This window comes from Dunckerocampus dactyliophorus, chromosome 3, assembly GCF_027744805.1.
Source record: "Dunckerocampus dactyliophorus isolate RoL2022-P2 chromosome 3, RoL_Ddac_1.1, whole genome shotgun sequence".
Lineage (NCBI taxonomy): Eukaryota > Metazoa > Chordata > Actinopteri > Syngnathiformes > Syngnathidae > Dunckerocampus > Dunckerocampus dactyliophorus.
Genome location: NC_072821.1, coordinates 1,944,769 through 1,969,541, shown reverse-complemented (window position 1 = coordinate 1,969,541; position 24,773 = coordinate 1,944,769). Strand labels below are relative to the sequence as shown.

At 45.4% G+C, this 24,773-nt stretch overlaps 1 protein-coding gene across 1 annotated transcript in view; it reads right to left on the bottom strand.

The window, feature by feature from the left end:
* Positions 1–387: 387 nt before the first annotated feature.
* Positions 388–24,773, bottom strand: part of csk (C-terminal Src kinase) — a 40,008-nt gene continuing 15,622 nt past the window's right edge. Inside the window, exons 2-13 of the mRNA XM_054769793.1 lie at positions 13,873–13,956; positions 11,608–11,721; positions 11,413–11,525; positions 9,438–9,657; positions 5,204–5,297; positions 4,814–4,879; positions 4,645–4,744; positions 4,446–4,536; positions 4,275–4,348; positions 4,000–4,195; positions 3,829–3,915; positions 388–1,574 (exon numbers count right to left, since the gene is read on the bottom strand). Coding sequence (XP_054625768.1) covers positions 1,392–1,574; positions 3,829–3,915; positions 4,000–4,195; positions 4,275–4,348; positions 4,446–4,536; positions 4,645–4,744; positions 4,814–4,879; positions 5,204–5,297; positions 9,438–9,657; positions 11,413–11,525; positions 11,608–11,721; positions 13,873–13,887 — 1,353 coding nt within the window. The 5' untranslated portion in view covers positions 13,888–13,956 and the 3' untranslated portion in view covers positions 388–1,391. The remainder of the gene's footprint in view (positions 1,575–3,828; positions 3,916–3,999; positions 4,196–4,274; positions 4,349–4,445; positions 4,537–4,644; positions 4,745–4,813; positions 4,880–5,203; positions 5,298–9,437; positions 9,658–11,412; positions 11,526–11,607; positions 11,722–13,872; positions 13,957–24,773) is intronic.

The window sequence follows — 24,773 nt, the reverse complement described above, 5'->3', positions numbered from 1 at the left end:
CTTGCCTGAAGGCAACGCTAGGTGAGTGATGGACAGTTTACCCGACTGATGTCTACTTGTACTTTGTTTGTTTTTTATACACGGAGGTCCATTTTGTGTTGAGCTGTTTAAAAAAAACAAAACAATGTTTAATAAACAAGAATTTGCATGAAGCAAACATATGATCCAGTCTCATGTTGAAAACATGTTTAAAAACTTCAAAACGATCTTTCAAAAAAGGTACACTTATAAAGAAAAACATTTCTATTTGTGATTAATTATGAGTTAACTATGAAGAAATGCAATTAATCTCGATCAATATTTCAATCAATTAACAGCCCTAATATTTATATAAAATTCTGTGAGGTTTCAGGAGACGTAGAAGGACTGTGTGCGCTGGCTCTCTAGTCAGATGGAATGATTTATTCATGATAGCATAATAAAACAATGAACATTGAAAGCACTGACAGTTGAATGGAAGGCCTCTCACACACAGCATGCACCGAACAACCGCGACGTTCCCGCTCAACATTCCGAACGCCGGACACTCACGGATACACCCCCCCCCCCTCCCTTTTTGTTTTGTAAATTCTCTGCCCCAGTCAGTTTGTCTTTTTTTTAATCCTTTAAATATATTTGATATAAAAAAACAAGCCCACGTATGATGAAACCACCATGTTCAGGGTCTCCTCCTCCCCTTCCTGTTATACTGTCACCCCCCCATGGTTCCTCCCAGTATAAGTCTTGGCTGGAGGACAAACGTGATACTGTCCCCCCCTCCCCTAAAAAAAAAAGTTTACTATCTTTGCAGACACAAAAAATGGGGGAGACGGCACTAAAAAAACGGTTTGATAACCTCCCTGAAAAGAAGAAAGCAATTAAAAAAAAGATGAAGTCATAACAAAAAAAAAAAAAAAAGACCACAGGAGTCCAAGAAGAAGTGCTGGAGGGACGTCTGGAGGCACTTTGGCACAGAGCGAAGGCCCCACACCCGACACCACGCCCAGCAGAGAGGGAGGGGGGCGGGGGGAACGATGGTGGTGGCATGCAGGCGGCAGGGGGGTTGGGCAGGGTGGGAATGAAGGAACAGGAGAGCAAGCACCTGACAAACGTGGAGGAAAAGGCCAGCCTCCCCTCCAGTTAATGCCGTGTTCAACAGAGGAGGGGTGGTGGTGGTGGTGGTGGAAGTAGGGGAGGGAGGAGGAGGAGGAGGAGGAGGAGGAGAAGACAAGGAAACATGGCCAAAGCTTTACAACACAAACAGGAAAACGCTCCTTAAAAGGGGAAGGAAGCAGGGGGAGGCAGTCCCACAGGCTGGAGAGGAAGTGTCACTGTGGTCCCTTGTTTGTTTGTCTTGTGGTGTGGGCTGCATCCTCCCCCCTCCCTCCCCCCACCATCCCCTTGCCGCCGCCTCACAGGTAGAGCTCCTTGGCTCTGATATGCTGCAGCTTCTCCCTAAGCATGCGAAAGGACGGCCGCACCGCCGGGTCCAAGGTCCAGCACTGCTTCATCAGGTCGTACACCACCGGCGGGCAGCCGTCGGGGGCATCCATCTTGTAGCCCTTCTCCACCCGGGGCACCACCTCTTTCAGCGGCTGGGAGGGAGGAAGGGGAAGGTGGGCGCGCACAAACAAGACAGCGTGACTCAGGTGTAAAAGATAGCATCAGCTGTGGTGTTACTGCACACGGGGGTCCACTCCCGGCCGAGGCTGCGACAGGAAGGGCACCCGGGGTAAAAACTAAGCCAAAACCATTCATGTGATTGACTTGCTGTGGCGGCCCGTCCGTTCACTGTAGTGATGAATGCTGCCACCCGCTGGTGGAGGTGACAACATTTTGTTGTAAAAGTAATTGAAATAGTTTTCACAAATTTTAAATGAGTCTCAGAGGTGCCACAATAGTTTATTGGAAGAGTGGTGGTATCATCTGTCGGGCAGCGGCTAATGTAGCGCCCACGGATAGCCTGAAAAGTGGTTGGACTGCCTGGGGGGGTCGTGCTGGAGGGCCATCAAGCTGATCTCACATCCAAAGTCTCCTTAAAGAAGGCGCCTGATCCTCTAAATTTCACCAGTGGTTTGGAACAAGTAAGTCAAATGTGTTTTTGTCTAAATTTTATGGTTCCCCTTTCATATCATACAGCCCAGGGGTCACCAACACGGTGCCCGCGGGCATCAGGGAGTCTCATTTATACATTTACACTTCATCTACAGTATGTGATCGCTATCAGTATCGGCCAATTTCACTTATGGATGATCGGTATCGGTACTGGCTGCACAACACCCTGATCGGAGCATCCCTAATATATACTGGAGGTGAAGGGCGCGTCTCCAAGAAGCACCTTTTACACGTACACGGTAACGCTGCGTGTGTACAACGCAGCAGATGCCATGTATCACGTACAGCAACATAACATAAAGAGTGGGGCAGGAGGACACAAACTAGCAGTTAGCAACACTAGCATAGCTATGTGAGCTAAGGAGCTAAGGTGCTAACACAGGGGTGTCCAAACTTTTTCCAGCGAGGGCCACATAGTGAAAAGTGAAAGGATGCAAGGGCAACGCACAGAGATATGCTAACAAGCCACAGTGTATGTAGCTCAAGAAAATACTGCATTACACTTTTGTAATATACTGTAGGTGAAATGCTACTAAAAATTGCATTTTTTCCATAATAATACAATTTTATTCTTGTAAAGTTGCAACTTTTGTTCTTCAATCGATTGACTTTTTTCTTATTTCCCCATAAAATGTTTTTCCCATTTCAGCTTTCCTCTTGTAAATTTTGTTGTAATTATAACTTTATATCTTTTAAAACAATAATGTATTTTTCTTTATTTCAACATTCTTACTAAAACGATTATTTTCCTCATTTTACAAGTTTATTCTCATAAAATTGCAACTTTTTTCTCATTAGAAAACTTTAATATTTTGACTTTACTCTGGTCAAATTTCTGCTGTCAATTTTTTTGTATAATTTTCCAAACATTTCAACTTTCTTCTTGTATACATTTTCTTCTAATATTTTGACTTTATTCCGATGTTATGAATTTTCCCCCAACCTAAGTTTCCAAAAATTACAACTTTATTCATTGTTTTTGTCTTTAAAAAAAACAAACTTTTTTGAATATTTCAACGTTATGCTACTAAAATCTATTACTTTTTCTATTACTTTATTCTTGTGAAATTATGACTTTTGATCAATTTTCCCATTTTTGCTGCTGCTGTTTTCTTTAAAGTGTTAAATTACGTTTTTAGACTGTGCTGCGTTTAGACTTGGACACCCTTGTGCTAACATCACACTCAGATTTTAACATCATTTTAGGTTAGTCTGTTTGCTGAAGAAAAACAAAATGACCAAATTTACAGCTCTCACGCGTGAAGCTGACTGACAGAGAGTTAAAGTACCAGGCTTGATTTTAAGATGTGTAGAAAAGCCTGCTTTGTTACAAAGTGGTTGTCGTACACACGGGGTAGGCTCGTCTAGGGGCGGGGCAGAGGTGGCAGCATGTCCATTAGGAAGGAGGTTTATCCTTCATGCTTATTTACTTAACTGCTGAGAGTAATGGGGGCTTATTTGCATCATTTGACTACTTGAGAGAAGGCCTTTCTTTGTACTAAAGCTCTGTGTCCTTTTATTCCGAGACCCTGGCAAAAATGCAGAGGAGTTACAATAATTCACTACTTCAGTCACATGAGTGATGTGTTTGCCTGATCAAGTTAGTTTTTTGTGCGCAATCCCGCACTTACAAAGAAATCTGTAAACAAGGAAGTGTGTGTGTGTACTGGGTGCTATAAATAGCTGTGAATAATGGTCATCTTCATTTGCCCTGTGTGGTGTTCAGGTACTCACAATTCGAGGGTAAGGCACGCGGCCGAAGGAGTAGATCTCCCACAGTAAAATTCCGTAACTCCAGACGTCCGACTTGGTGGAAAACCTCTGTGGAGAGGCAGTGATGCAAGAGAGCATCAGACTAAGCTGAGCTAGCTAAGGGACTCTGACCAAACGTCCCTCCTCTCTCACCTTCTCCCTGAGAGCTTCAGGTGAGGTCCACTTGACAGGCAGCTTGGCGGTGTCCTGTATGGAAGACGCCTCCTTCGTGAGGCCGAAGTCGCTGACCTTGGCGATGTTGTCGTCAGACACCAGCACGTTGCGAGCCGCCAGGTCTCTGTGGACGAAGTTGTTGGCCTCCAGGTACTCCATGGCCTCGCACACGTCACTGGAGGGGGGAGGATGTGTTTCATGCATGTGTTAGGACAGCATTTAGTAATCGACAGGAGAGGAAGACCACCACTCACAGTGAGAACTTTAGTAAGCAGTCCCCACCCAGCACCGTCCGTCCTCGGGAGCGCAGGTAGTCCACCAGGCTACCCTGTGACACAGTGGAGGAAACACGGCATTTGACTTTGAAACTCCGTGAGCTGCCAAGTCTCTGACAGCTGCAGGGTGTGAAACCATTTCATTGGTACCTTGGCCATGTATTCTGTGACAATGTAGAGGCTTCCCCTCTCCTCCACGATGACTCCCAGCAACTGCACCAAGTTGTTGTGTCTCAGTTGCCTGCATCCATCCACACAGAAGCTTCAGCTCCAAAGCGTCCGTGAACATCTCAACAAACGATTCGTCACATGCATCCTGAAAGAACACCGACTTGACGATGCTGCTTACGTCATGACGGAGGCCTCTGCGATGAAAGCCTGTGCTGTGGCGTCGTTCTTGATACACTTGACTGCCACTTTGGTCCCCCTGTAGTCTCCCACCATGACATCTAAAGAGGACCCAAAAGAGGAGGGGATCAGCTGGACACAGTGATTACTTTTATTAACGTGATTCTGACCTCCAAACTCTCCTTTGCCGATGGTCTGCAGGAGTTTCAGCTCCTTCCTGTTCAAGGCCCAGCCGCCTGCGGGAAGACCAGACGTGAGTGATGCACAAGTACTGTTTGGTTTAATCTAGTGCACAAATTCCATAGTACATGCTAGTAGAATAGTATCAGTACCCATCGACAGGTCTGATGTTGAACTAGATGGAGGTTGGAATGACAAGTGGGGGGGTTAGCAGCTTAGCTCTGACCTTGCTGCTGCTCAGCAGTCAGACAGATAAGAGGAGCCCTGTGGCGTTAAACGCGATTACCGCTTTTGTCCGACTTAATGTTTACGATGGGGAAATGCACAGTGACGCCCCCCCCCCACAACGGATCAGTTTAATGAGCCCACAGTGTCCTTACTCCTGGAGAACTCGTCCTGCGCCGCCACGGTGCCCTCCATCAGCTTGGGTTTAATGAGGCTGGTGCAGAGGCCATCTGCGTCTTTGGTGTAATGCTGCAAGAAGAGACAAATGACCTTTAACGTTCGATTATACACTTCAAGTCATTATTGTTTTCTTCGTAACAGAATCTCGCACAAAGATGTAAGCCATTTCCACACAGGAACACAAGTAGTTAGCTGTCAGTGTCAGGTGGTAAATCCCTCACGTACAAGGACTTTATACGCTGCCTGCCTGGCGGGGCCACTTAAGTAAAGAGCTTGGCTTCTCAAAACAATATGCGTTGAAAAAGAACAATACATTTGCCTCACAAAAATGCCTCCTTGAAAAAAAAAAAAATCAGACCTCCCAATCGCTCAGCGTTACTCTCCCGTCATATCACTGCGCGCCGTCGCCTGTCCACTGCTGTGCATGTGCTCCACAACGGAACTACGGCCCTCATCAACGATATCCGCAAGTCACAGTTGATGTAGTCCACTGCTGATGGGGGAGTCATACAACTTTATGGGGCTATATTCGCCTAACTATAAATGCTTTGTCCACACCCATTCTTAAACCGGTTTCAGTTCTGGTCCAGGACCTGCTGATTACACCAAGCAAAGGAATCACGTAGATTAAAAACTGCACTGAAACGTGAATCACTGTAGGTTGAATCTGCAAATACATCAATAGCGCTTAGCGTGTAAACATTTGTGGGAGAGCTCCTAAATACAAAAATAAGACTTCTGAAGTACGTCTGATGTTTCCGGTTCCCGCAGAGGAGAACCTGCAACAGGCGCTGTGAGCGGGAGCAACATCAAAACCGAGAGCAGATAAATGACGGTTGCCTCCTTTCAGGATGAGACGCTCTCATCTTTTTGTGTTTCAAGTGCTTAAGGATGGTGTCACATCCTTTGTGCTTCAGAGGTTTCCCAAGGGACCTTTTTTGCAGTTTCACTCCTTCAAACTATGAGAGTATGAAACGCAAACTACACGTGCTTTCAGTGGTTTTTGGGTTTAAAAACAAAAGTGTTAGCTTTGCAGATCCCAGCTAAAAACTCATTTATTGCTCACTTTTCCCTGCACATTTATTTTCATCTTTAGATATATTTTTACTTTTGTTAATGTTTTATTTTATGTAATGTTCTTGTGTTGTGTGTTCTTAAATAAAATGTATTATGTGTATGTACCAATAATTTTTTAGTACAACCTGTCATTGTCCAATAACAAGCATCTATTAGGTGATTTTTTAAAATTATTTTTTTACCTGCTCTTTTCATTTCATTTCATTTGACCAACGGCAACAATAACCACTTGGCATGCAACTCCGAGATGCATGCTTGTCATTGGCCATCGGTGACATCATCATTGTTGCAGGTCCACTGCAGAGCAGTCAGAGCATGAAAGAGTGAGGTGACGGTTATGCGATGACAAGTAAAAGGTCACATAGAAAGGAAAAGAGGAACCTCTGCTGGATGGCGACAGGATGTAGCATGCCAGTGTGTGTGTGTGTGTGTGGGTGTGTGTGTGTGTGTGTGTGCGTGTGTCGGCCACCGGGTGAAGGCTGTGCGAGGAGGACTTATTTTGGGAAGCGGTGAGTGTGAGATGTTGGCGACAGACAGATTCTGAACTCACATGGAGGCACTGGAGGGCAAAATACGACTTCAACTGCAGCATGACGAATCGGGCACAGGGTGCAGTTACGATAACAACCACCAGGGGGCGATGTGGTAAAGGAAGTTCCCACGCAGCACTGTGACTGGCTTGAGAAGGGCTACCAATGCATTATGTAAGACTTGAACGTGGGGATGCTGTGTCTATGTTAGGCTGTCTGGACGCATGAAGAAGTCATGTATAATTTGGGAACAAGGGTTCAAAGCAATGTAAACCAAGCACAGTTGGCCCATGGGTTGGCATGTATGACATCACAGTGGGAGTCTATATGGAGCCTGCTGCGACAGGCCAAAGGGAGCGGGGCTGGCTGGACCGGAAAACACACACAAGAATGCAAGGAATCCTCTGGTAGGCGAAGGCGGCGAAGAGGGAAGACGCAGGGAAATGCGGGCAGGGAGCGGCTATAGATAGACTAGAGAGGGTGGCAGGGGAGGGAGAAGGTAGACGGCCAACTGTAGAGATGCATAACAAAAAGATGAGGAGGATGCCAGGTTTACGAGAGAGGCAGAAACACAAGCCTGGAGGCTGTGAATGACGAAACACGCAAACCATGGAGCAGACACACGGACACACAGTTCTCTGCGTCCACGCCGGCCCAATTAAAAGCGCAATAAGCTCCAGTCAGTCAGTGCCCACAGTTGTCGTTATCCAACAGGATGAAAGTCTGCATGACTCTGCCTTCCGGTGCTCTGATAACACACCAGACGGACTTTGAAGAAAGTGAGATGTTTAGGCAAAACCCTCGCAGGCACACTTGATGTGGGTCTTGTTGTGTTTGCGTAGTTATGCAAGCATGCTAATGAATCCGTTCATTTAGATTTCGGCCTGTCACAATAATAGCTCGATTAATAATAATCGATTAATCGAACGATCCTTGCTCTGTGCCACACACGCTGGATGACGAGGCTTCACTCCGCATCTGTCTGTGCGCATTGGTTCTATAGTGGAATGAACGGAGAGAGGGAACCCTCCTGTCCTCTCATTCAGCCTCTTTGTGGAGGCGGGGCTACTAGGTGCTAGCAACAAAGTAGCCTAACATGAATGAATGCACAGAAGGGATGGTTTCCAAGGCGAAAGCAATGTTCGCAGTGTGGGAATATATTTTGGTTTTAAAGAGAAGAAACAAGGCGAGCACATTCACTTGAAAGTAGTGACGAGGAAAAAGGGGAACACGACAAACTTGCGCCGAGAGACAAAGCAATCCTCGTAGTCCTGCGGAACATTGTGGTAAGTTTGGCTCCGTTTTTTCCTGTAATGTAAATGACGTGATGTACACCGACGACACAAACGTGGTGAGTGATGCTTCAGCAGGCTTGTTGGCTTTCAACCTCCTTTCAGCACCTCTGCACTGTCCACGCCAGCGGCCGCTGTTGGAGTCAACGTGGCTTCTTTTGTGATAAATGTGACGTGATGCGAATAAGGCGACGCTTCAGTAGCAGCTGCGTTTTTTTTCCTGAATGCAATCAGAAAAAGTTTGGAACGCTGCATAAGAATATTCAAAATACCGTAAGAATATTGTTCTAACATGCAACCGGAGCAAAGGAATATCAGCAAACGGAGCTAGAAGAATATCAGCCAACGTTACCGTTTCCTGACATGCATCGCTGTGCACACACGCACGACACCAAACTTACAAGATTGTATATAAGCTCTGGGTTGCTACATTATGATATTGTAGCGACCTGGAAGTTTTGTGTAGTGTTAAAGAGTTTGAGAGTTTTGTGTGGTCGTGAACGCAGCACGCGTGTGGAGACAGCGACGTCTACTCATACTATTTTGACTACGTTTGCTGATATTCCTCGAGCTCATGGATCGTGAATCTCCACTAGTGGTATAGGTAAAACGTCAGATGCATGAATTGCACCGGTATCGGAGGATGGTCCTGATGCTGGATTGGATTGCCCCCATCCCTACGTACTGACCCAAAGATAAGACTGTACTGTACATTTCCCCTCCAAAACAAGTCTGACAGAGATTTTCAGAGCTTTTCTTCCCGTCACTCACACACACGCACACCAGTGAGCCACTGGAAATTGTCCCAAAGGTTGAGCACACAACAGAGGCGGCGTTATGATGCTCTTTTCTTCAGCAACATGAAAGCAGCTCTGCACCATTGCCAACTGAGCATTATTCCATCGTTGTAAAGGCAGGATTCTTGATCCAGCTCTTCTACCGCATGTCATTTGACTGTGCAGATGTCCCTAATGAAGTGTCATTCAGACCTTTTCGCTAACAAGAACTGTCTGCAGAGGACATTTTGGTGTACACAAACAGCTTGCAGTCTATTAAGATTAGGATGATATCATTCCCCTTGCACACATCTTTTTAAAATCAACTTGAAAAGCACATTTTCCTAAACTCTTGATGTGGAAAAACCGAAGAAAGCCAAACTTTTACAGTCTCTCACTCAACACAGCTGCAGTTTGAGGGCAGGATGCGCTTCCATCAGCACCATGAGGTTACTGGTCTTCAACACACTCGCACTTGAATTACGACAGCACGTTTCCGGGATGATTAAACCACTTATTTTTGTCTTAGCCCACCTCAACCAGCTGCATGAGGTTGTCAAAGTACTCCTCCTCGTCGATGGTGAGCTTGCCATTGTGGTAGATGATGCGGTAGTGCTCCACCTTGCCATCGCAGCTGACGCACAGGGTGTAGTCGCCGGGGTAGTTGGTGCTCTCCCTCACCAGGAACAGGCCCATCTCCGGAGGGTAGAGGAGCCGCTCCGCCTGCTCCCGGGTGATCTTCCCGTGGAACCAGCTGGTGCAAGTCAGGAGGAATGAGAGGAGACAGTGAGGGGCGTGTCAACAGACTTTAAAATCTTCATATAAAACCAACACACACCGTTAATGGGGTGGGTTCATGCACTTGCCTAGGCTGAAAAAAATAAATTAAAAAAAAGAACAAAAAATTGTGATAGTAGCAAAACCCAGTGATGGAGTTCCATAATAAACCATCAACAGAGCAGTTGTGTTTTCATTGTTTCCTATGGGAAACATTGCTGTGAGATATAAACAAATTGGAGCTTTCAGCCTCTCATAGTTTGTTGTATTTTTGGTTCTGCTGGCCAACTGATAAATGGACTCAGCTGCAAAGGGTATTACATAACGTGCTAAGTTCCACAGACAAAAGTCAGGCTACTCTTTCGGGGCTCTGTCCACCATCGCAGTGCGCTGTGTGGATTACCTCATTGATCCGTGTCACTCGCCGGAGCAAAAAGCAGTCTTAACCCCAAAGAGAGTCCGCTGTATGTCGGAGTCTCGGCTGGTGAACCAGTGGCGATTCAATTGCACTAATTGATTTAGCCCATTTGCAGTGGCTGCCTTCATCTATCCACACGTCCATCCGTCCGCCCTCATCTTCGACCTCCGCCTCCACAGACAGCAGAGGGCTCTGTGGCAAAGCAGCTTAATGCGGTTTGAGTTGATTAGATCAGAAGCACAAGCGGGCTGCTTCTACCGGCGGACGGGAGGCTCCTTAACGAACAATAATCCCAGGGGCACAGAAAACACAAATGAGCAACTGAGACGACTTGAGTTTGAGGTACATAATAAAATATATCGGTTATCTGTGACCTAGCTTGAAATTGAATGGCAGTGACAACACTGGTATCCATTAAACTGCAGCTTTCCTTTTGTGCCGCCACTTGGGGGCGGCAGAGAGGGGCGGGCAGCCAGCTGATTGACACTGTTCCCTGTAGGGTATCATTGGGTCAGAGTGGGGACAGAAGACCACAGCTGAACCAATTATGTAACCCCAACAGAGAGGGAGCGGCCTCCGAAAAACATCTGTTGCTAATTCATAAACGGATCAACAAGTTTGCACACGGCCCCCCTTGAGCAACAACTGGTCGTCACATATTCTGTATTATATTTATACTGTATTGTTGAAGCGGTGATTGGAGCTTTAAGAATAGCCGCTGGAGGCGACATATTTAGGCCAATCAAAATTCATGAGATGAGCACTTTTGAAGATGTTTTTTTAACAATAAAAAAAAAGAGTAAAACACATTTACTAGACTGCAGGAAATTGATTAGTAATGTTAGTTACATAACAACATGCCAGAGCCGGATGACCCAATGACCAGAGTTCAAAGCTGGCAGTTGGGAGCAAAGGGTGCGCCGTCTGATGGCTGCATATTCCCGCTGTGCTCTACATTGATTTCCTTTCGGGAGTATGATCAGGGTCACATAACCGGAGGTCCCGATTGGACCGCAGCTTTGGAGTTATGGATCGGGTGGTTTTATGGACGGGCAAAAGCGGGACACTGTGTCTGGCATGGAGCCGTAGCACAAAGTCAAAATAGTCGACTGTTGTTATTGTGCGTCCTTTCCTGCCTCATCTTATTTGCATGCATTTCTCGTTGCAAGTTCCTCTTTTAGAAACACGTCCCCCCCCCCCGCCCTCTGCTTGCCTGACTGATGCTGTTGTATTTTGTGTGTGTGACCATTTTGTTCTGGAGACTGAGAGTGGGTCTCAAAAGTGGAAGACCGCCACGGGGTTCAGGGAACTTACGGCATGAGACTGAGTTTCCCTCCGGACTTGACTCCTTCCCTCTTCTGGACATAATTTGCTGGAATGGTGCCCTCCCTGCCCACAATGTTCTTTGCTTTGTACCAGTTGGGATCCTGTTAAAAAAAGGCAAACAAACATTTAACAGACACATCTTCATGTCCTTGCTTATGGGCGGGGTCATTCCGTTCCATTTACCCTGGTGACTCCAATGATGGTCAGCACGTCTCCTTTACAGAAGGGCAGGTCCTGTTCGTTGGCCGTCTGGAAGTTATACTTGGCGACACATTCGGTGCCGGTCGACCACGGCGCCTGGGTGGGAGGAAGGTGGAATCAATACAAACTTTTTCCCAAATCGTGCACCAGCCAGCATAACCTTACAGGCACTATCTGCACACACGTTGAATAGCCGAGGTTCCCAAAGTCATGGGGGTATGTGAATAAAAATGACAATTACGAGTGAGCAGTTTTGACAATATTTCAAAAGGTTGTAGCTTGAACATGCTCACAGGTACAGCACACTGCAAATGAGACAAATCATCAGTGCAACCCAAAGTTTGTGATGGGAGTACATTTACTGATCTAATGTGCATATGATGACAGATGATGATGATGTCAGATCCCTGTCTCCACGATACCGGCTTATCCAAATGTCTGATCCACCCTTCCTTATGTCTCAAGCAAACCCAGCCATCATCATCGGCATTTACAGCGGGATCTTGAACACCACTGCTGCCTCCACGGCTATTACTACTACATAGCTAGATATAAAGTATCTATCTCTTGTGACTGTGAACATTACCATTCATGCAGGTCATCGTATTCTCAGGTCATATCTATCTATTAGCAGTCGATTTTTTGCAGAGGAGTGTCCCACGGATCATACTGCGTATGCCGCTATTTCCGCATTTTTTATCTTACATTCCCGCTACCGCCCTTGCTCTCAGTGTTTTTTGACAAGCCACCACTTACCCTCCTGCCAACCCGAACACGGTTCAGCAAAGCATCGGCTCAAGTGTGCTGCGTGTGGACTGTCATGGCGAGCGGATGCGCTCCGCGCGCACAAGGGGCTTCAAAGTCTCCAAAACTTTGCATAGAAAAGCCCACAAATGTTGCTCAGATTGCAGTTAGAGATGTTCGCCATCTCCTGGTGTGAAGTATTGTTAGAGAAATGTATATACGTGTATATAAGTTATCACCCATTTTTGTAGAAATACTATTGCGTGTTGTATTACTGTACCCTTGTGCACAGAAAGGAGCAAGCAGGCCCCGTGAGAAGAACAAAAGACCAGTCTTGTGTGACTCAGAGACATGAAGGAGTTTTGTTGCTCAGGAGTTGCTCATGGCCAAGCTACACTTCTGCTCCTGGTCTTATCCTGTGATGTTAGAAAAGTGATTTAAACACATGCATGATAACAACACACACACACATAGCCAAACAAAGACACAGAGTCCAGCTGTAGTAGGCCCCTTCCTTGAGAAGCTGAACTCTCCTGTAACTAGGGAACGCCCAATAGAAAATAAAGAGAGGTTTTCAGAGAGCGTATTCAGAGCGGTTTGGGAAGGCAACTCTGGTACGTTCCTCCGTTCTCCTCGCAAGTAAAAAGATACGCTTGTTGTCTTGTCTCTTCTGTAATTTTGCTGTGTTTTACAAGTGTCACAGGAGTTTGAACCTGACAAGTATTCACTACACGAGGCACCACATTTGCAGAAACGGCTTCAGCAATGTTGCTTGACGCAATTTTGCGACTTTGGCGCTTAAAGGGTTAACAGATTTCATATAAAAGGCGTTCCAATCCCTGCACGGCGCAGCGGTAGAAACCCGTCACGGTGAGTGGGGGTTCACCGAACATGAGGCTTTATCGTTGGCTGTATGTATTTTTGTACTTGGGATGCTGCCTTATCGTGATTGTTAAACTTTCCCCTTCAATTTGGTATTAAATGAATAAGCAGACTTAAACCAAAGCCATCGTGAGGGGACAAAAAAGCTCAAATTCAAGCCATTGCAATGGAAGGATGCCAACAGACTGGAATAAAAGATGTGTAGGATGATAACTTATTTATGAGCACACATGTGACATGTCAACAAAACGTGACCGTGCAAAATACACATTTTTCACACGGAATTATGATAAAATTCCATCCATCCATCCCATCTTCTATGCCGCTTGTCCTCACTCGGGTTGGAGTATGCCGGAGTCTATCCCAGCTGACTTGGGGCGAGAGGTGGGGTACACCCTGAACTGGTCGCCAGCTAATTGCAGAGCGCATATAGACAAACAACCATTCACACTGACATTCATACCTATGGACAATTTAGAGTCTCCAATCAACCTAACGTGCATGTTTTTGGAGTGTGGAACCACCGGTGTACAGTATACCACAGGATAAGAGAGTACACACACTATACAAGCTGTGCACTGACCACTCTACAGATCCAAGTGCAATGTAACGTTGACTTACGTGGATCCCAGACATGATGAGAGGATTTGGGGAGCAGGTGTCCTCAGGCAGGTAGCGCTCACTGTTCAGTTCGTACCATCAGAGCTGTGACATAAACACAACGGGGAGATGGACACAGTTAATCACGGGACAACACGCTGCTGTCAAACACCTTAAAATGAACCTCATCGTATTATTTCATCAAATCGGAACATTTCACTTGTCTGGTCTGGAGGTGAAAACAAACGTGCATGTGTCTACCAGCCCCCAGTGCATTCCATTTCCACATAGTCAGCCTGGATCCTTTGCAGACACGTTCTATGCACTTCTCAATTACTTTTTACATCACCAAATTCGAAATTCATACTTTTCAAAGCTTAAGCACATTGTTAAGTTTGCAGTTGGATTCCAACCGGCAATGCCCCTGGGTCTGGGCTACTGCTGACCCAAAATATTATAAAGAAAATAATACAATAAATAGACAAGCACTCAGAGAGCGCCATCGCCATCTGTCAGTGACGTCACAACCAAGATGGCGTCGCCTCAGAAAACATGCTGGGGGGCGTGTCAGAATCACCACTTAGTTTCATCCTTCATAGTTGTTCATCTATGACAGGTGTATGACAAATGTTTTTTTAAGCGAGTACTTTTAGTTTTTTGACAAACTTTTTTTGGTGTCATGCGCACTTTAATTGTTAATTCACTGCCAGAACTCCCCCCATTTGAAAAGAAATTGCCATAAAACCAAACCAAACTCAAAGCATCTCGCTTCCGACCAGCTTGTAGAACAGGAAGTTGAGAGTCGAGCGTGAAGGAGGAAGTGGCCAACTCATATTTTCCAGTGTTCGGTATCAATGGGGAGGGGCCAATATATGAGAGAGTACCGCACCGTTTTAAAAAGAGTGCGGAAGAGAAAAATAAAAAAATAAAAAATAAAATAAAATAAAAAAAATAAAAAAATAAAAATAAAAAGAGTGCGGGCATGATGCGTCCTCCTTGCAGAGACTTGTGCTGTTCGCCACGAGCATCACAGCGCCCGCCGCCACATCCTGTGTCGACACAGGAAGTAGCCTACTTGCGAGACGACTTACAAGAAAATTGCAGGTGCAACGGAGACAATTACTGCGTATTGTGCACTAACCAAGAGGGCTCCTGCATTACTCAAACCCCTCTCCCCTTCTCGAGTCGTCCACTTGCAGCCGCATTGCAAGCCCGGCGAGGAGGGACAAGTGTGGGCTATTCTTATCAGTCTCACGCTCTGGAGGAGAGCTATTGGAGCACTTCAGCATCACGCTGCTTGCTCACATCACGTCTCCACTTAGACAAGTGCTACTCGGGGAAGAAGGCTGCGAGTGAAAGCAACCCTTTCTTGAAGGGGGACGCCGAGACTGCAGAAACACGTCACGGTTCACTTCACAGAATGGTCCTTACACATGCGTATGAAAATATTACACATAAGCATAGATGCTAATAGTACAGCGGGAAATTGCAACAAACAAGTAGGCTCCCAAACACCACAGACGAGGAGCTCTTATAGTCTCTAAATGTATCCGAGGGCGTGATGGAGACGTGCACTGATCACTCTTTATCAGCCTGTCCGCCAAAGCTGCACAATGAAGTCTTTGAACTTGGGAGTGAAGCATCAAGTCACAAACAAACACAAGAAAACGTGAGAATGGTACAGCTCGTCCAATCGGAAACACTGCATGCAAAAGGGTGAACATTTGTCAACAAAATACGAGGTGGTGGTTGGTTTTTGCAGACACACAAATTGAATGATGCAGGGCAAACCAGACGATATTCGTTACGGAACACTTTCTAATATGCTTTTGTGTCTGTAAGTAATGTGCAACCATAATGACATGATACCTATGTGGATTGAGAAATGGATTTTAGAAAGCATACTCCATCGATGTATCAATTTATATTCCTATGATCCAACTACATCGATCAGTGTTCGTTAAGTTGCCATTCCAGACGAAATATCGATTTAACATCTTTTAAAGGGTAATCGATTGCATCGATACTAGGAAACAAAGCATTGGATTTAAGCACGGCAGGCTTTATTTATACTTTTAATGATAAAGACGTTAAACGTTATTCGACTCAGTCTGCCTGTCTGTGACGTCATCGCCACGTGCCAGCGGACAACAAAACGTAGCATGGCGGATGGCAGAGGACCAGCCGGCGAGCGAGACATAATTGCACCACCGCTGTGGTCCAGTGTGTGGAGACACTTTGGCTTTGGCCAACAGAGAGATCTTCTAAATCAGGGGTGTCAAACTTTCTGGGTCATATTTTGCAGCCTGCTACTAGACATGGAACAGTAGAGTAAATGTTATGAAAAATATTTATTTTTGACGTGCTTCTACTTTATAGAGTTGACCTACTTGAGAGACATGAGATATTGTGTTTTGTGAGTTTAAAATAGCTTTACTGCTTTTCAGACACCTCAACTAAAATCCTGTTTACGCTTAAGTTGCACTAAAAACAGCCCCATTTTTTTTGCACCATTGCTGCTTGTATTCTGGTTAAAATATGCTGGAAAAATTCCACCCATTTTCTATCGCTTGTCTTGATTAGGTTCACGGGTAGGCTGGAACCTATCCCAGCTCAAAGCAGTGAAATATAAACTATGAAATGTATTTTTTTTGGTTTACCCGATCACTGTATCGAGATATCATCGTTATCGTGAGCCCTGAGATTCCCAGCCCTATTCCCAATACTTCATGCGGTAACAGCCCCACCCAGCCCCTCCCTTCAGCGGCCCTCAGGTAAATTAAGTTTGAGACCCCTGTTCTAAATGATCATGGCAACACGGCAAATCTCTCCAAGCACCTACTAAGGCGCCACGGGATTTCACACAAGACTGACTGTCCAGGCACCTCCTGCAGTAGCAAGTAAAGCTTCTGTTAATTCAAACTGAAGACATGTTGTTGTACTTTAGTCAAATAAAATGAACGCTTTTGCCATTAATTGTTGTTAACTTGTTTCTTTATATCCAGAATTAATTCATACCTGATTCCCTTACAAAAAACAACAGGAGTCTAGGAAACAGTCACACTGGTTTAATTTTTGGCTAAAAAGTTACTGAATCGACTAAAAGTTACTGAATTGAAGTAAAACACATGAATCATATCGGCAACCACGAATCACGATACGAATCGAATCGTTATTAAAACGAATAATTACTACAACTGAACACGCACGTGTGATTTTCAGTCTATTTTCAATCATTTGTTACCACAAAAATGAAGTGTCTTCTTCCAGAACATTGACATTTAATAAACAGGTATTGTGTCCACATCCTTTTTTTTTTAATGATTTATTTTATTTTTAGCTTTAGTTTGTCTCCTTGTTGGTGTAAACGTTGCCCTCTCTCCTCACTTTAATGTTAGGAGCGGTGCCATGACACAATAAATGTAAAAAGTGGCTCTGATGATAGTAAATGCAACACATAGTCCAATGCGGCTTATGTGGGGCTACCCCGCCACCTCATGACGCGTTTATTGCCTGATGCAACTTAGGAGTCGTCTTTGTCTTAATTCAAGTCTGGAAATCATGTTCCAATGTATGGAGCTACACATGTACTGTACGGAACAGTCTTTGAAAGCATTTCACTACAACCCGTAGGGGGCACCACAAATGTTATTTTCCAGTCGGGAAAAGATCAGAACACCCCATGGTGTTGTAATATTTTGACATGACTCATATAGGACTGTCAGGCCTTTAAACAGACGTGCTACAAGAGGCACTGCGTGGCTGAATAATTCCTACACTGACACACTGAAATGAATGAAATCCACGCATTTGCCAAAACAACTTCACAAGGACATGTTTTTAAGTCCCAGCACAGGGCCCCCCCAGAGTTCACGAAGATGCTGCACCTTTGTTCCGAAAGTGCACGTCACCTCGGCTCATCTCTAAACGACGTCTGAAAGACGCATGGGTGTCAGCAACTGTACTGCAACGCTACCATCTTTGCATACCTGCGCTGGAAACTGCCCACACTACCAGAATGCAGCAGTTGTTGGCCAGATGAGTCAACTGCTCGAATGTCTTTTAGGGCCTACATACACTGTACAAGAGTAGAGCCAGCGAAAGTCAAACCTAAAGCCTTCCATTGCAACTTGTTTCAGTAGAGCGATCATCCTCAATAAGAGAAGAAGGCGAGTATAGAAGAATACACACAGGAAGTTATGTGACATGAGCAGGCAGTTGGCATCGGTAAAAGGTAGGCGTGTCACAAGATCTTGAGAACGTGACAAGATTTCTCGTTCCAACAAAAACTGTCAGGTGGTAAAAAAATTTAAAAAAATAAAACACATGATAAATTAAAGTGACCTGGATTGCCGGCCTCCATATTTGTTTTCCTCATCTCACGCCTCCAAATGGGCAGGAAGAGGGGTTCACCCTGTGTATTGGTTCATAGAACAACGTCAAACAGTATGAGACCTCGTGTCAGTCATACGGTTGCTTTGTCTGTGCTCCTCTGCACCGAGCTAGATGAGCCCAGCCCTGGATTTCCAGCAACCCCTTTGCAAAGGACAGCTTTGTCAGCCAAAAGGCTTCACTACACAGCTTAAAATAGAACTCTGCCAATTCTGTCAGTTAGAAGGGTCACAAGATCTCACAAGGTTAAAACGTGACAAGATGTCTCGTGGGCACTAGGCCTGGAACGACAAATTAATTAATCACACAATAAATGAAAATGAACTCGATTGCCATGTGCATGCGTGTCTGTTTCCCTCGTCTCCCGCCCCCAAACAGGCAAGGAGAGGATTCACTCTGTGCATTGGTTTCAGCACCTTGGCGCGTTTCTTCCATTGAACATTGGCATGAACATACTGAGGCCCTTTGTCAGTCATACAGTCTTGATCTCGGTGGGTGGAGGTGGGGCCGCTAGCATACACACGCAATGCAGAAGAGTGTAGCCTAGTGAGGAGCAATGCAAGGTAACAGTAGAAATGAAGTGAGTAGATTGCAATATACTGTCATATTTTCTTTGATTGTACTTTTCTCAAAAGTAATGTTAAAATCTCATTTCATTCTCATGGACCCGATCTCGTGTATTGTCTCGTCTCGTGACACCCCTACGGTCAGTCACTCAGCAACAGACATGGCAGCTGTAAGTGAGTTTCCTCAGCAAATGCTAACCTAGCATGATGTTGCTGTTAAAATGTGAGTGTTAATGTTAGCACTGTAGCTTACATAGCTACGCTCGTGTTGTATCCTCCTGTTCCAGTCTTTAAGGTTACGTTGCTGTATGCTACACAGTATATGGCATCAATTAGCAGATGAAGTGCACAACAGACACACACTCTGTTGGACAAACACAGCTCATAGTTAGTGTCAGCACTGCAGCTTTGTATGAGCCATCACTCGGACTACCACATATGGCAGTCATGAATGAAAATCACTTCCTCCTCCACTTCCCCACTTCTAATTTGGTCTCTGCGCAACAGGGGGTGGGGCTGTGACATCGTCACGGCAAAGCACGGTGTGATGCAACAACCTCCGCTAATAAAGGGGTCTGTGTAGGCTCTCAGTCGTACAGGAGTTGTCCATCGAAGGAAAGGCTTCTTGAGACCTCATCTGTACTTCTGTGAAGAAGGTGTCGGACGTTTCGCTCCTCATCCGAAGAGCTTCGTCAGCGAACTAACAAGTGCTGGTAGCCTAGGCCTTAAATACAGTAAGAGTGGGCGGAATTGGTGTGCCAACACCCTCCTTCTATTTGTTCCTTACACTAAGCCTGGGCGGAGTAGTGGTATAATCCTCTCCTGCTATTAACACCTCCGATAAAAGGGAAGTGTCGCTCCCTTAGCTCCCGACTCTGATACTGGCTCGTTAGCATCAAATGTCCGACACCTTCTTCACAGAAGTACAGATGACGTCTCAAGAAGCCTTTCCCTCCGCTAATAAAGTGCTTGCAAATATGCGGTACAATGTTGTCCTATGCTGCGTCACACATCTGACGGTGTGCACTACAGCGCCTTGTATTGAGACACTGAAGCAAACCCCCGGATTGATGACGGGACTGCATGCCGTATGTCTGACACTGATGCGCTGCACCTGCACAAGACAAATTGGAGAACCTGACAGAAACCAACAAAGAACATCCTTCCTGGCTCTGTGCTCTCTTATTGTCTCCTCTCTAACCACTTTGGCTTAAGGTCTTATGTCACTTTCTGTGTTTGGCAAAAAATGTTGAAATCCTTTCACTGTTGCATTCTTCTCGGCGAGCGTACGACATAGCCCGAGTGTGACATGCAGAGCTGCGACAACAGATGGTCGTCTGTCATCATTACAGGAGGAGCTAGTGTGCATGTGAATTAGGGCAGCAACTGACAATTTTAATAACCAATTAACCGGTTGATTATTTTTTCAATTAATCGAATCAGATTTTAAAAAAAAACAACACATTTTTAATTTCCAGGTCTTTATTCAGAAAGAGAAGATTAAAACTGACAGAGCAAATAAATGCACAAACACCAGGTTGATGCTTGAATATTCCGTTCAAATAAAAGTTCAATAATAAAAACATCGAAATAGCTTCAGTCAAACATAAATGCACACAAAAATACAATCATTTGTATTTGTATTTGTACTTTATTTATCCCACAGCAGGGAAAGTCACTTGTTACAGCAGCAAGCAAGATACGCAAGTAAAGAGTACAGTGTAAAGAATGCATATTGACTACAACATGGTTCAGGTGGTGCAGGTGTTGTAGAGCCTGACAGCGGTCGGTATGAAGGACCTGCGGAACCTCTCCTTCTTACACCGTGGGTGTAACAGTCTGCTGCTGAAGGAGCTGCTAAGGGAACCCACAGTGTCATGTAGCGGGTGAGAGGTGATCATGATCCTTTCTCCGAGTTGATTAATCTGAAGCTCATTGTTTCAACCAATGGAGTAACGGGTTCATTCCACATTGATGTGAAGAAAACACCTACAGTTAGCGGGTGGGTCCGCAACATATCAGAAGAGAGGCCAAAATGCCCATCACTGGTTTCCAAAGTCAAAAGCTGATGTGTGTGAATCTTGTTTTGGCTAAAACACAAAAGAGAATAGGTCTGCTTTCAGGGATGACGAAAGGGGGGGAACAAAAAAAAAAATCACATTTGATAGGCTGGAATCAGAGGATATTTACATATTCAAAGAAAAATCACGATTAATCCATCACCAAAACAGTTGTCGATTAATCGGGTAATGGATTAACTGCTGCAGTGCTGACGTAAATATTACTAAAATGCATTTGCGGCACGGCTGTGAGACCATGCTGATGTTCAAGGTTGTGGTCACACTTGTTCTTTTTCTTATTCTGAGAAATAATTCTGAGCATACTAATTGGCATAAAAGCTTTTTTTTTTAAATTAATTTGAATGTTTTCAATCAATGGGGTTTGAACCAGGCTTGTTACCATGACTGAGTTGTTTTTACATTTTCTGTCAGCTTTTTATGCACAAGTAAAAGCTAAAAAAAAAAAGAGAAATCACCAGAGAGGCCCGAGAATGTTATTGTCCGCTTCTAAAACGAGAGTGACAAAAACCTCAGGCATCCCGGGCGACGCGAAGCGCATTTATTTATACGGTGCCTTTTCCACACCGCACGCAGCCACCGAAGATCACCAAGGTGGAAACAAAACAAGGGGGCGCGCAGGATAAAAAAAAAAGCAAGGGATAGATTGGAGAGAGGCCTGAGGCTTCCTGCTGAGTGGCCCAGATTCTTGCCTGTTTATTAAGAAAGTCATACTTTGTCCAGAGGGGAATTCAATTGATTAACGTCTCAATTAAACAACAGCTGCCACTTCACTCCACAAAGAACACCATTATGCACATCACCGGTAAACAACATTCCTGTGAAATCCCGTGTCATTACGCTTAAAGCGGCAAACAAGCGGTCTGGAGCGGATGCAACATCAACGTACCACAAGCAGCAGGCCATTAGTGACCTCCACCTTTGACTGCCACATTCTAACGAGTTCATCTCGGAGTTTGCACACATGCAAACACTTGAAACAGCCTCCAGGGATTCAGTGTACACGGTCCATTACAGAGTTGAACAACTTAAGAAGTAGTAAGATGGCAGCCGGGGAGGTAGAATGTGGTAAAGCATGCAAATGTAAAGATTCTCTACAGTCAACTAGCCAGAACATTTTAACTATTAGGAGATGATATTAGGGATATTTAGCCCCAGTCATTTTTATTTGACTCATTTAGTCTGTTTCAAATTAGCCTAAAAATGGCCAGGCTAGTTTTCACGCAAAAACTTGTTCCTTATGACCAAAAAAAAGTCCCAATCATTAAAAAAATGACATTTAAAATAAATTCTTTACGATTCTGATGGATTTAAATTTGCATACTTGTTTACCAGATGGTCAACTTTTTCCCCATTCAAAGCATGTAGCAAAATTTCCCGCATTTTACTATGTTCTACAATGTGACGCTATTGATTATAATTTACGGCAATTTTTGTAACAGGGATTTTTTTCGCCTCCCAAAGAACTTTTTTTATGTGGCATTGTACAAAAAAAATAATCGATGTTGCTGACCATCACTGGGGAATGGGAAATGGCTGAGAGAAAAACGGACAAGTGAGGCGAGGGGGTCTTGTCGGTGTAAACAGGTGCACAGAAGCAGGCCGCCCAGACCTCCAGCGGGGCAGCGATGTGAGGGAGCAGCAAGGGATGTAAATAATGAAGCGTGGGAGGAGCCCGGTGAGATGTGGCTTAGCTGTTACAACTGTGCAGTTGCCATCTGCCACATCAAACATGAAACATTTCCGGGCAGCTTCCTTTAAAAAAAAAAAAATCACTCATCTTGCAGCCTTTTTCACAAAAATACTCATTCTGTTTGGAAAAACGCTGCCTGACACGGCTGCACCAGCGTGGGGGAGGGCATTTAGGGCACAGTTAATGATGTTGCATCGCACTGAATCAGTACTTTCTTCGAGTCTTACATCAAACACAGGTGAAGAAGTATTTGAGCTCTTTAGAACCAAGCACGCCACATCATCCCTCTTTCTCCTGAGTTAAGACAGGCACAGCAGCAGGCAGCATATCATGCACTGTCTTGAAACAAGAAGCTTATTTCCCTGACTGCGACATGATAGCACACTTACCCACATATCGGGCATGGAATGTGATGTACAGCCACGCAAACAACTTTTGTTTTCTTCACGAGTTCAGTGAGGCAGAGTGGCACGCATGCATGCATGCATGCATGCATCCATCCATCCATCCATCCATCCATCCATCCATCCATCCATCTTACTCCGCTTATCTGAGGTCGAGTGGCGGGGGCAGCAGCCTAAGCAGGGAAACCCAGACTTCCCTCTCTTCGGCTACTTCGTCCAGCTCCTTCCAGCGGATCCCGAGGCGTTCCCAGGCCAGTTGAGAGACATGGTCTCTCCAACGTGTTCGAGGTCTTCCCCGAGGCCGCCTACCGGTTGGAAGTGGCCTGTCAATGCAGAGGAGCAGTGGTTCCACTCTGAGTTTCTCCCGGATGACAGTGATTCTCACCTTATCTCTAAGGGAGAGCCCTCATCCACCCTACGGAGAACACTCATTTTGGCCGCTTTTGTACCTGTGACCTTGTCCTTTCGGTCCCTACCCAAAGTTCATGACCATAGGTGAGGGTAGGAACTTAGATCCACCTTCACCACAATGGACCGATGTAGAGTCCGCATCGCTGCAGATGCCGCGGGAATCTGCCTGTCGGGAGTGACGAGCAGCATATCAAAGAATCATATTTGCTTCTAACCGTACATAGAGCCTCCAAAGTCACGGAACGCCACTCAAAGTGCCTTTTACTACCATTTCAATCACATAATCCAGCAAAATGATGACGCCAGGCACAGAAACATTGACATGCGTCACATTTTACGCCCGTCGTCCAAACCAGGTGCAGTGACGTTCAAAATAAATTGGACCAAAACGGACACATTTTGGCCAGGTGCCAATCAGAAGAAATTTCAAATAAATTCAAACTTGTGCTCCTTTTGTGGCTTTAAAAACCATTTAAGATATACGCTGTCTTATCCTACCAACCTGGAAAAAGAACTCACTGAGAACCCTAAATCAATACGACCCTCGTGTCCATGATGTGTGCAAGCTTCTGACCTCAACTGCATCTGCAGGTCAGATGGCTGTACGTCGTATAGGGAGTCAAATGGTGACGCAACAGCAAACACACCCCAGGAACAAGGAACAGGAAAAAGCTTACATCCTTTCTGTTGTGCAGAGCAAAAGGAATGGTGTGTGTGTGTGTGTTTGTGTGTGTGTGTGTGCGTGTGCGTGTGTCTAATCCCGAGCCGTCGACTCCTATTTTTATCTGTGTGAATGAAAAATAAAGCAGCGTGACAGAGAAGAGAGACAAATGGACAAGCAGACAAGTGGGCGGACAGGCGGCGTGACGTCAGGCTCGGGCTGGCCGCTGATTCCTGACAACAAAAGCGGGGAGGCAGGAAGTGCAAGAAAGAAAGGAAGAGGCGGCCGAAAGGGCCTGCCATTTTTCTTGGGGGGGCGGGTGGGCTGCAGAGGGGGGGAGTGGGGGAGGAAGGGTGATGCTGGGTGATGGTGGCCGCTTATTGTTCGAGCTGCTCCTCCAGCTCCAGCTATTTATATCCTCCCAATCCACGCAGGCGGAGCAGGCTGTGCTCGCTTTTATCAGCGCATACATTATGGAGACGTTGAATTAAATTAAAGAGTCTGTCTGCTGTGATTGCCTGCCTGGGTTGGATTTCTTTTTTCCTTCCTAGGAGGATTCCCCAGTTCTATTCCTGCACTCCTGGGTGTCGTTTCAAGGACTGTACACGTTTTTTTTGTGATGGTAATGTCCCCATGTTGGCCTTTAAAAGGTCCTCTATTATGCAGCATGGATGTCGTAATGATGTTCCAACAGTAGCAAGTGTCCCCAGAGCCTGT